This window comes from Bos indicus x Bos taurus, chromosome X (assembly GCF_003369695.1).
Source record: "Bos indicus x Bos taurus breed Angus x Brahman F1 hybrid chromosome X, Bos_hybrid_MaternalHap_v2.0, whole genome shotgun sequence".
NCBI lineage: Eukaryota > Metazoa > Chordata > Mammalia > Artiodactyla > Bovidae > Bos > Bos indicus x Bos taurus.
Genome location: NC_040105.1, coordinates 112,577,915 through 112,589,065, shown reverse-complemented (window position 1 = coordinate 112,589,065; position 11,151 = coordinate 112,577,915). Strand labels below are relative to the sequence as shown.

Genomic DNA, 11,151 nt, shown 5'->3' with positions numbered 1-11,151 from the left:
TAGCACACTCCAGCACCTTGAGCTACCCCCAAGCCAAGCCACTGAGCACTGAATTCTGCTGCAGATAGAAAAGGCAAAGTGCCTTGGAACCCCTGAGTCTGGGCCATGTCTGCTCACCCCTGACTTTGTCACTTTTTCTACCCTTCCATGCTGATTCTTAGCCTCCCCTGGGTGGCCTTTTATACATGATCACCAGATCACTTTCACACCTACCCTTCCTCACCCACAGACTGGATAGTGGCCAGCATGGAGAAGTTAGGTCGTACCACCTTTGACAGCTGACACTGAGACTGGGGGAGCTGAGGTGACATGGCGGAAGGCCCACCACAACGTCAGTGACAGCCCAAAGCTACTGTCTCTCCCATGCCCTCCATCCCCAGCCCCTCCCCTTCAACCCATCTCCTTTCTGTTACTTATGAGTAGACATTCAAGATATGTACATGGGATTGAGTTATGAGAGAGTTTTTGCACTCAGGCTGCTGCCATGGACAGTATGGGCTGAGGAGAAACTGAAGCTGTGAGGAGCCTGCCAACTGAGACTCAGTGTGGAAGGAATGGAGAAACTGGGGACACTGGGCCTGAGGGAGACATGAGACTTGGGTCATAGGTATGTTTGTGGGGGGCTGGGCAGGGAAACATGGCAACCATCAGCAGACCTCTGATACGGCTCGGTGATGTCATAGTCACTTTCTGGAGGTTCTGGTAACAGAGACCACAGGTTGCCACTTCAGGCCAAGTGCCTCGACTGGATAGAAGGCACTGCTCAGGAGGAAGGAAGCTCATCGCTGCTCATCGAAGGAAGACATGGAAAGTCTTCCTTCGATGAGTGAGAAGACGAAGTTTGTCCTTCAGGGTATGTATATAGAAATCAGAGACCAATGGGCAGGGCTCTGACAGTGGGTGGGAAGAGGGGATCTTGATGGTGGTGTCTGGGCACAACTTACTCTACAGGAGCAGACATGGAAAGTCTTCCTTCGACAAGTAAGAAGACGAAGTTTGTCCTTCAGGGTATGTACACAGAAATCAGAGACCAATGGGCAGGGCTCTGGCAGTGGGTGGGAAGAGGGGATCTTGATGGTGGTGTCTGGGCACAACTTACTCTACAGGAGCAGACATGGAAAGTCTTCCTTCGATGAGTAAGAAGACAACTTGCTCTACAGGAGCAGACATGGAAAGTCTTCCTTCGACAAGTAAGAAGACGAAGTTTGTCCTTCGGGGTATGTACACAGAAATCAGAGACCAATGGGCAGGGCTCTGGCAGTGGGTGGGAAGAGGGGATCTTGATGGTGGTGTCTGGGCATGACTTACTCTAAGCTCTCTTACTTCTCTGGCTTGGCTTTCAAGCTACTGTGTGTGAATGCCCTAGGTGTGCCCAGGTGTGTGTGTGAGTCTGTATATATGTGCTGCTTGTGACTTCCCTGTGCTTATGAGTGTGACCCTCACCAGCCACTCGGGGCCCGTTAAGAAGTGCCCATGGGCTCTGAGGCTGACCATTCTGATTTTCCCAGCTTGGTGCTTCCAACTGCTAAGGGCAGCTTCCCATTGCGGCCAGGACACCAGGCAGTGGCCGGACCAGAAGGAGGCCCCTGTCCCATCTCACATCTCTGGCCCAGAAAGGCCTGACAACACTGAGAGGCTAGGGCACTCTGGAGAGTGGTCATACTATAACGAGGCCCTGCTTCCCTCTGGGAAGGGTAGAAACAGAAGACGGGGGGGGGGGTGGGGCTTGAGAGTAGCAGGCTCTGAGAACCTGGCAGTGGAAGAAGTTGGAGCCGTCGGCCTGGAGAAGAGACTTGGCCTGCCGTGCAATCTCTGAAGGATGAGGGGTTAGACTGTGTGTGGGATGGTGACCCCAGGGCTCAGAGATAGGCCCAGATGGACGACAACCCAGAAGGGAGATGGTAAGTTCACTGTGAGTGGAGGTATGCAAGAAGGTAGGTGAGCACTCAGCTATCTCTTTACAGGGCAGGGGATTAGATGAGAGAGCTTTAAGATGTCTGCATTCCAAGGAGTCTGTAAACTGGGGACCTAACAAACTGAGTTTGATACCTGTGGCTCTTGCAAAAGGGCACTATTATCTTTGCCTTCATTAGCTTCCAAGTGGATCCCTAACGTTCCAAGCCCAGCAATGCCAGCTACAGGGCCACAGCCTAGGTCATGACACTCTGAGGAGGTGGCAAGAGCTGGGTGGGGGTGGGGAGGTAGGTTCATTCTGAGGTCATCTCCCTTGTACAGCTCAGACTCAGCCACAGTTGCTGGAAACAGTGTTTCAAAAACTCATCTTCAGGTGGCTCTCATTTCTAAATATGGAAATTATTAATAGGTGAGTATCCTGGGCTTTCAAAGTGCTTTAGAAACAGAATATCTGTAGAATAACTCATGATACCTCTTCCACTATTTTCTCCAAATTTCAAAGCTTGAAATGTGCTCCTTTTCTCAGCTTTCCTTTTTTCTCCTCCATTCTTTCCAGTAGGTTCACGGTATCTTCAAGAGGGAAGGGGACCCTCAGACAGTTTTCAGCAGGGCTGATACTAGCATTTGGAATGGGACATTGCTCCCTCCTAAGTGACTCTCCTGCACAATGCAGGACATTTGGCATCTCTGGCCATCCTTGCCTTTTAAATTCCAGCAGCAACATTTCCCAACATCCGTTAGAGGTGACACTGCCCTCTCCCTCTTTGAAAATCATTGCCTGAATCCCCTCAAAGAACTCACTTCCTCAAGGCCATACTACCCAGTGACAAAGCCAAGGCCAAGTCAAATCCCATTCATTCATTCCAAGAACTTTCATTCTTCAATAGGGTGTGTGTCACAAGAGCAAAGGGAAAGCGGGCCTAAACTGAGGCGGTGAATATGGGACTGACTCCCTGCCCACAAAGTTACTACTTCTCCCGATTTCTCTCCTTTTGCCAAACTCCGTTTTCGTCCTCTAGCCCACCTAGCTCGCTGGTTCCGCAATTGCAGCACAGATTAACATTCTGGGAATCAGTGGAAAGAGTCTAGATGAGCGCGATCCTCGGGAGCACAATCAGGTTGTTTTAAGGCGGAGTGCGAGTCCCGAAACCCTGAGATCTCACAGCAGCTTTCCTGCTCGAGCGAGCAGTCGCTTTCCGCCGGGCTTACGAGAGCTAGGTGCCTGCCGCAAGGCCCCTGCAGCAGAGTCGCGGCGGAACTCGGTGGAGGTGAAGGACAGTCGACCCTCACAGTCGATCCCAGAGTCGTCCCGGAGAGGGTGGCTGGGGTGAGGCGTGGCGGGTGGGGCTGCCTAGGGGACAGGGGACCCGGGTCGCAGAGGCCGCGGCTCAGAAGGAGCAGAGGGCAGCGCAACCCAGCTCGACCTTGCCCTCCAAACAGCAGAGGCCGAGGCCGCAGGGAATGGCGGAGCCACCTCTCCAAAGTCCTTTGAGATGCCACCTCGATGCGAAAAGGGCGAGAGGGGGGGCGCGGGGAGTGGGCAAGTGAGATTATTATTATTCCTGGGTTTTGCCGCGGCAGCTAGCGCCGGCGGGTTGTTCTGTTTGAATGAATGAGCCCAGCGGCCGCGCCCAATGGGCTCCCGCGCCTGTTTAATATTCATGAGGCCCGCAGCCAATGGCCGGGCGAGGAGGTTGTTTTAAACGGCGGAGCCCGCTGGCCAATCAGGCGGCTCTCGTGGAGGCAGCTAGCGCGAGGCTGTGGAGCGCTGAGCCGCGCGTCGTGCCCTGCGCTGCCCAGACTAGCGAACAATACAGGTACGTTTCGCACCGCCCGCCGCCGCCGCCGCCGCCGCCACCACCGCCACCGCTACCGTCGCCGCCTCCGCAGAAGCAGCGCCCGCACAACTTTCCTCCGGCCCGCGCCGCCGCGAGCGCGCTCCGCCGCCGCCCCCTGCCTCTCCTCCGCGCGCCCTTCCCGCCCCCTTCTCCTCTCTTCTTTGCTATAGGTGCGGGAAGGAAAAAGCGATTCAGGTGTTTCAACTTTTCCATGCATCAACCTGAGCTCCCCACTGTCGGGGCTGCGTTCCCTCCGCGGAACCCGTCTCGGCCGACGCCCCCTGGGGCAGCGGCCCAGGGACCTTGGCCCCCCCACTGAAGCCAGATGTTCGGGCAGCTGCGGCGGCGCGAGCCGAGGGGCGACTGCGGGTTCTGGCGGCGCGCGTCCCGGCGCCGGGCGGCGGACCTCGGCAGGGGGCCGGTGTTTCTCCGCCCGGGACGGACTCCGGGGAGGCCGGGCGACCGCTGCCCACCGGGGACTACGGCTCAGGCAAACTTCGCTCCCGGTCTCGGCTGGGCGCCGCGCGGCCCCGGGGGGCTGCACTGCTGCTTCTGCATTAACATGGCCGTCGCGGGAGCGCCCGGCGGCCCGGGGAGGGGGGGGCGCGGGCCGGCCGCCCCCCGCTCATCTCCTGCCCGCAGGGCACCGCCGCCGCCGCCGTGAACATGGCTGGCGCGGCACGGCGCGGCGCTGGGCTCAGGCGAGCGGCGGGCGGACGGGCGGCGGGGACACCCGGGCGGGCTCCGGCCTCGGCCCCAGCGCCCGCGGCCTGGGGCGGGCGGCGTGGAGGGCCGGGGGCGCCGCCGCGGGCCCCTGCGCGGCCGAGCGTCATGGCCGCACGGGCGCCTTTGTTATCCCGAGGAGTGCGCTCCGCGCCGCCGCCGGGGGCGGGGGGTCTAGCCCGCTGCCCCCGCAGCCCCGGGCGGGGCGGGGTGGGGTGGGGGCTGGCGAGCGGGCGGCGGCGGTGGCGGGGCCCGGACCGCTTTGTTCGCCGCCGTCGCCGCCGCCCGCGCCGGCCGCGCGCGGATCAGCCATTTTAGCGAGCGGAGCTTGGAGGCGCGGCGGGCGCCGCGGTCACCGCCGCTGCCCGCTCGGCTCCGCGCCCCCGGCGCGCTGCCGCCGCCGCCGCCCCCCGCTCCCTACGCCCCCCGCGGGTGGCAGTGGCGGATTTCAGGGGCACTTTCTTTCATCAGGAAGCTTTTGACAAAATGGAAGGTGAATTCTGCGTGTCCGAGTGACCCAGCGCGGGGCCGAGCCCGGCCGTCCGTGGCCGGCCCCGGGCTCCTCCGCGACCCGCGCCGCCGCACCCGCGCCGCCGCCACGGGGCCCAGATTCAACCCCTCGGTCGCTCCCAGGGAAGGGGAGGGCTTGAATTTAGCGTGATGACCTTGGGTGTGGGAAAAGGAAAAGATGGCGGGAAGCAGGGGGGGTGGGACAGGGACGATGACACGCCACAGCTGCATTTTGATTTGGAAACTTTGCAGAAAGTGTTCCTGGCTGGACATGCTTGCCTTTACCGATGGGCAAGACTAGCCCTTTCTGTTTCCCCTCCCCCTTTAGGTAATGATGAAGATACAGATTGGAACTAAATAGTACAAGGGAGATCTGCTCATTTGCCAGATTACTGTTCTTGTAAAAGCCATTTTTATAAGCCAGAACGCATCAAAAATAGTGAAATTTCAAGTGTTCCCTATTTACGGTTCTCCTGCTTTGGTCTTGTAATCCTCAGTGGCAACAGTATTGTTGTCTCTAACATAGTAAAACAGATGACCTGCTAGCCGAAGTGGTTGGTTGCAAGCTTCTGCCACCCGCCTGCACCCTTTACCAACGTGTCCTCCGTGTGCCCTTACCACTTTTGAATTGTAGTTTGCAAAACGTAATAGTTCTGAGTCACAATATAGCTCAGAACCACCCAGCTTGGGCCGGTTCCATTTGGAGAACTTGATCACTCCCGGAGAAGTAACTCACAAACCAGCGCACTTCATGCTGGTCAAAAGTTAAATGACAAGCGACAGTGAAACTGATTTCCTCCCTACTCTGCCTTCAGCTGCTAGAGCGGCTGCAGGATGGGGGCAAGGGTTCTTCCAAAAGGGCCACTTTTTGTATATCTTGCAGATGTTCATTGTGTTTGTTTCTCTTTGTCTCTCTTCCCTTCATCAGTCAAGATGGCTAAAGGTGATCCCAAGAAACCAAAGGGCAAGATGTCTGCTTATGCCTTCTTTGTGCAGACGTGCAGAGAGGAACATAAGAAGAAAAACCCAGAGGTCCCTGTCAATTTTGCTGAATTTTCCAAGAAATGCTCTGAGAGGTGGAAGGTATTTTTCTTTTATATCTTTCCAGCCACGCTTAGTTGGATTTCACAGTTTCTGGTTATTGACCTTCAGTGTAGCTCCAGGTGGCTGTTTTCTTCCTCTTTACTTAGACTCATCTTGTCTCTCCTTAGAATTTTGTTTTATTTTTGAAGACTCTGCAAGGGTTTAAGGCTGTCATCCCCTTTTGCAAGTGATTCTCGCTGCTGCCACCATAATTACAGGACAGCTGAACAGGTATGTGCTCACTGCATTGAGGAATTTAACAGGTCCTGTGTTTTGCAGACCATGTCCGGGAAAGAGAAGTCGAAGTTCGATGAAATGGCAAAGGCGGATAAGGTGCGCTATGATCGGGAAATGAAGGATTATGGACCAGCTAAGGGAGGCAAGAAGAAGAAGGACCCTAATGCCCCCAAGAGACCACCGTAAGTGGCTGTAGGATTCAGGATAGCAGTTAAGAGTTTTCCTTCTGCTTGAAAGATTTTTAAAAAGACAGCTGTACCTAAAGAGATGTTGCGATACCTCAGCGAAACAATGTATACTTTGAGCTGTACAGTGCAGGGCCAGGGAAATTCCTGGTTGTGGCTGTCTTTGTGAGCTGTACGCATGCATGGTGGTTGGCTGTTGGCATTTCCACTGGGAAGAGGGCAGACAGCCCAGTTCTGGGTGTCAGTGTCCATTGGCATTTTCGTTATCCTTTTCCCAGTAACTGAGAAAGCACTGTATGTTGCTGAAGCCTCTTAAGCATTCTAGTGCCTGCAACTTTGTAATATTGTGCATGGCATCACGCATTTCTTCACTTGAGGGAAGAGTCATAGTACTAGGAATTTGTGCATTCAGCGACATGAGATCTTGACTTCAGCTCCCGTTTTGGTGGGTTCTCCTCTGATGTATACAATTCTCTCCCGACAAGGTCTGGATTTTTCCTATTCTGCTCGGAATTCCGCCCGAAGATCAAGTCTGCTAACCCTGGTATCTCTATTGGAGATGTGGCAAAGAAGCTGGGCGAGATGTGGAATAACTTAAGTGATAGTGAGAAGCAGCCATATATCAACAAGGCTGCGAAGCTGAAGGAGAAGTATGAGAAGGTGAGGGACCAGAGTGTACCCTGCACAGGTTGGGGCCTCTGGGAGCCTGGAAAGGTGAACGGTCAGCTGCCATGGCTGCTGCAGGACTCGTCTCCATGCCAGATCCGCCTAGTATATTGGTGGTCCGGCTTCTGACAGATGGTTGTGTCTAAGACAGCTTTTCAGGCAGGCTTCAAAATGTGATCATATTGGGGTGCCCCCAGCAGAGGGTCAGATAGTGCTTATTCACTGGACTTTTAGAGTGCGTGAATACCCATGCACTCTGCAATTGCAATGGCTGTGAACCCAGTTTGAATCTGGAAAGAAATATTTAAAAGAGCAGCCCTGTCTTTCTCCTGTGTTTTCTCCTTCTGGGGTGGGGATAGCTTGCTTCTACCCTTGACTGATTTGCAATATGTGTCTGTCCCTTCCAGGATGTCGCAGACTATAAGTCTAAAGGGAAGTTTGATGGCGCCAAGGGTGCTGCTAAAGTTGCCCGGAAAAAGGTGGAAGAGGAAGACGAAGAGGATGAGGAGGAGGAGGAGGAGGAGGAGGAGGAAGAGGATGAATAAAAAAAAAAAACTGTTGATCTGTCTCCTTGTGAATACCTTAGAGTAGGGAGCGCCTTGATTGACACACCTCTCACCCAAGATGTGTCTGTTGCCCTTATTAGGTTTAATTACCCAATTGGATCATGATCATATCTTAGTCTCTGAAAGTGCTCTAGCAATTGTCAGTGGTTTACGTTAAGTGGCCATGGGTGTCTGGAGCACCTGGAAACTGTATCAAAGTTGTACATATTTCCAAACATTTTTAAAATGAAAAGGCTCTCGTGTTCTCCTCACTCTGTGCACTTTGCTGTTGGTGTGACAAGGCATTTAAAGATGTTTCTGGCATTTTTTTTTTTTTAATTTGTAAGGTGGTGTGTTAATTCTATGGTCATTGGCTAGAAATCCCGAGTTTTCAACTGTACATATCTATAGTTTGTAAAAAGAACAAAGCAACCGAGACACACTCTTGATGCTCCTTGCTTGGTGTGGAGGCTGTGGGGGCAATGCCTTCCAGAGGGGCTGTAGCTCAGGGCGTGCACTGTGGGGCTGGACCTGTGGACACTGCAGTGGGCATCCATTTAGCTTCAGGTTGTCTTGTTTTTGTATATAGCGTAGCATCCCGCTGCCATTCTTAGCTGTGGAGGGGGGGGGGGTCAGCAGGCATGAGAAGTGTTTTGGATCCTTTTTAGTTGAAGTGCGGTAGTTTTAAACTGTTTGTTTTTTTTTTAAACAAACTATAGAACTGTTCATTGTCAGCAAAGCCAAGAGCCACTGCACCAGTGAAAGTTCAAGAATCTTCTGTACTAAATACGATCTGCAATGTTCTGTTATTTTTTTTGTATGTTTAGAATGTTGAAATGTTTTTGAAGTTAAATAAACAGTATTACATTTTTAAAATTGTGCTCTATGATGACAGTCTAAATGTCTGACTCACAGCAGTCTTAGCAGGAGGACAACCCACTCCATGGCATCTGGTAACTAGCCTCCTGGTGAATCTGGTAAATAACTTCTCTCTTGCTTACTGTGGCCAACCTACTGAGGACAGAGATAAAGAGGGCTACTTGAAGCTACTGTGTGATTTTGTGTCTGAAAGGCATTAAGGTGAAGTCTAAGCTGCTGAATGTAGGTGCTAAGGTCACAGACAAGATTTAGCAGTCCTCAGAGGTTTAGGAAGGTGGGTGGTTAAGATTGAGGCTCACTACTACTGGGGTTTGTTTTTGGTGTCTTTTTTTTTTTTTAAATCTCCCACTCTACCCGCCCCCCCCCCCCCCACCGCCGCCAACACCCCCCCGCCAACACACACACTGGGGAGGTGGTCAAATTCATTGCTAAACAGCAAAACATTATTTCAGGCTTTTTTTTTTTCTTTCACCCATGCCTCCCCATGCCCCAGTACTCATAGTAGAACATTATTTTGCTCAATGATCAAGATGTTCTTGAGCTTGGCATCCTCTCCTAGACCCCAATGAGGGGTACATGGAGGAGGGTGCAGTGTCCTTTTCCTTCCAACTTCAAGAAACCAAACACCTCAAGGAAGATGGCTGGGCTCCATCAAGGGGCACCTACAGGGCAAGCTGATGGCATCAACTGCTTCTAAGTAGTAGATGTCATCAGAAAAAAGACTGGCCTACCCATGGTTTGAGCTTGTTTATTTGGAATATAAATTGTTAAAATGTTCTTACACTTGAAGAGGCTTGTTATATGTTTCAGTGTTTAATTCCTTTTGGAAGATGTAGCATTTTGTCCAAGTTGGGCTGAGGGGTGATGGCCATAGTGGCAGATGGTGACCTTAAATATTTTGAGCTCTGCTGTGTATGTGCACTGAAGTGTCGGCAGTAATGAAGGGGACTGTGCTGGGGGTGAGTGTTAATACATGTCCGGCGTTAATCCGCAAATGTACGTGCTGAAGGCTGTGAAGCACTCAAGGGTGTTTTAATGACACAGAAGAAAGTGCTTTTCTTAAAATTCACTATTGAGAAGCTTGGCTGTCTACAGGTAGTATCTTCCCCACTCTGTCAGGGTCATGGTCATGGTCACTGGCTGGGTCTCTAATCTGTATTCATAGCCATTCCTTCTCACATCACAACTGTTTGTCCTAAATGTGTTTTTCTAGTTCTAGAAAATGACCACTAATTAAAAAAACCTTGGTCCTGAGGTTTGCCCAGAGGCACCTGTTCCCAGGTGGTCCCTGCCTGCTTTAGCTGTGCCCAGTCACTTCCCTCCAGCCTTTGGCATCGTCAACTGAAGCCTCTGCTGCCTGACACACAACCAACCAAGCTAAGACATGGGAGCTGTGACCAACCTAGTCAAGTATGGGAGGGAAGCTCAACCTGTAGTCACAAAGGAGCGATTTTGTGCTTCGAAGTGCTCCTGTCTGGTGGAAGCTAGAGAAGCCAACTATGGAAGGGCAAAGACTAAAAGGGATGACTTTTTTTGTGCTCCTATAGTAGTTAAACCTAAGTGGGGGACTTGTTAAGTGGTCTTTGATTAAGGAGACATTTAGTTCTAAAGAGACTCAGACAGCTTGGCCCATACGCTGCTTGCAGTGAGAGGACTGCTTACTGTAAGATTCTCGCCCATTACCATTGCTCCTTTTTAATAGAATGATGCCTTGTAGCTTCTTTGAGATGCTAAAAGTGGTATGGTGTCACCACCTAAGGCTTCAGCTTAGCTTGATTTCTGGGCCCGCAGTATGTGTTCCTGCAACACCAACCTGTTTGTTATTTTTTTAATCAAAAGGACAGTAGCCACTTTCTCTAACCACCTCTAACACCCTCACCCCGTTCTTGAATGATGTTTTATACTTTGGAAAGAACAAGGCTGTGATGTGGAAACTGTTGTCTGTGTCTTCTGTGTGTCTCTTCTTGTCACAAATGTGTTTGGGGACTTTGGCTGCATTCATTTCCTGTAATAAAGTTTCTTAATCAGTCTTCCCGAAAAGTAATCAGTGGGCTGTCTGCAATCTGTCTGAGATACTGAACCTCTGTATTTTGGGTTGATTATAATCAAGGCTTTAAAAGGACACTTCACCGTAACGATAGATCTCAACTAACATTTAATAGAAAGATACTATCAAAAAGAGCAAGTGTTAAGGACTCCAAAACCCCTACCTAGATCAACCCTTCAGCCAGAGGGGTAGCAGGGAGTTGGCTCTGGAGCCCTGTGTCAGGGTGAATATGCAGTTTTCAGGAGCTGCTGTTGATAAAGTGGCTGGGTACTTGTAATCAGCCAGCCTGGCCAGCCAGCACTCCCTAAGACCAAGGGTTAGGGCTCAATTGGCTGGCAGAGCCAACCCCAACAAGGAGTCTTAGATGAGAGCCGCTGGGGCCACATGCTGTACTCGGCCTCTGGCTTAGTTTCATGTGGAGCCCAAAGCTATTTGGGAGGGAGTGATCACTCCGTCAACTCTGCAGCCCCAGGCTTCCTTTCCTGCTTCAAACAAACCACATTCCACCTTGTTTTGTATCTTGA

General features: G+C 52.0%; 1 protein-coding gene across 4 annotated transcripts; it reads left to right on the top strand.

Moving 5' to 3' along the window:
* The first annotated feature begins 685 nt into the window (after positions 1 to 685).
* Positions 686 to 8,577, top strand: HMGB3 (high mobility group box 3). 4 transcript variants are annotated; one of them, XM_027534453.1, is made up of 7 exons: positions 686 to 853; positions 952 to 1,008; positions 1,107 to 1,217; positions 5,914 to 6,068; positions 6,348 to 6,487; positions 6,976 to 7,150; positions 7,564 to 8,577. In XM_027534453.1, the coding sequence occupies exons 1-7, from the start codon at positions 805 to 807 to the stop codon at positions 7,699 to 7,701; spliced, it is 825 nt and encodes a 274-aa protein (XP_027390254.1). In that variant the 5' UTR covers positions 686 to 804; the 3' UTR covers positions 7,702 to 8,577. The 4 variants fall into 4 exon arrangements, with proteins under 4 accessions (XP_027390254.1, XP_027390255.1, XP_027390257.1 ...); XM_027534454.1 differs by lacking the exons at positions 686 to 853; positions 952 to 1,008; positions 1,107 to 1,217 and adding an exon at positions 3,637 to 3,731; XM_027534456.1 differs by lacking the exons at positions 686 to 853; positions 952 to 1,008; positions 1,107 to 1,217 and adding an exon at positions 3,737 to 3,922.
* The last annotated feature ends 2,574 nt before the right edge of the window (positions 8,578 to 11,151 follow it).

Bases quoted from the DNA above. Each gene is read 5' to 3' on its own strand.
- HMGB3 (XM_027534453.1), top strand. From the start codon at position 805: ATGGAAAGTCTTCCTTCGATGAGTGAGAAGACGAAGTTTGTCCTTCAG. The intron at 1,009-1,106 runs GTATGTACACAG...CTTACTCTACAG, and splicing joins GACGAAGTTTGTCCTTCAGG to GAGCAGACATGGAAAGTCTT. The intron at 7,151-7,563 runs GTGAGGGACCAG...TGTCCCTTCCAG, and splicing joins TGAAGGAGAAGTATGAGAAG to GATGTCGCAGACTATAAGTC.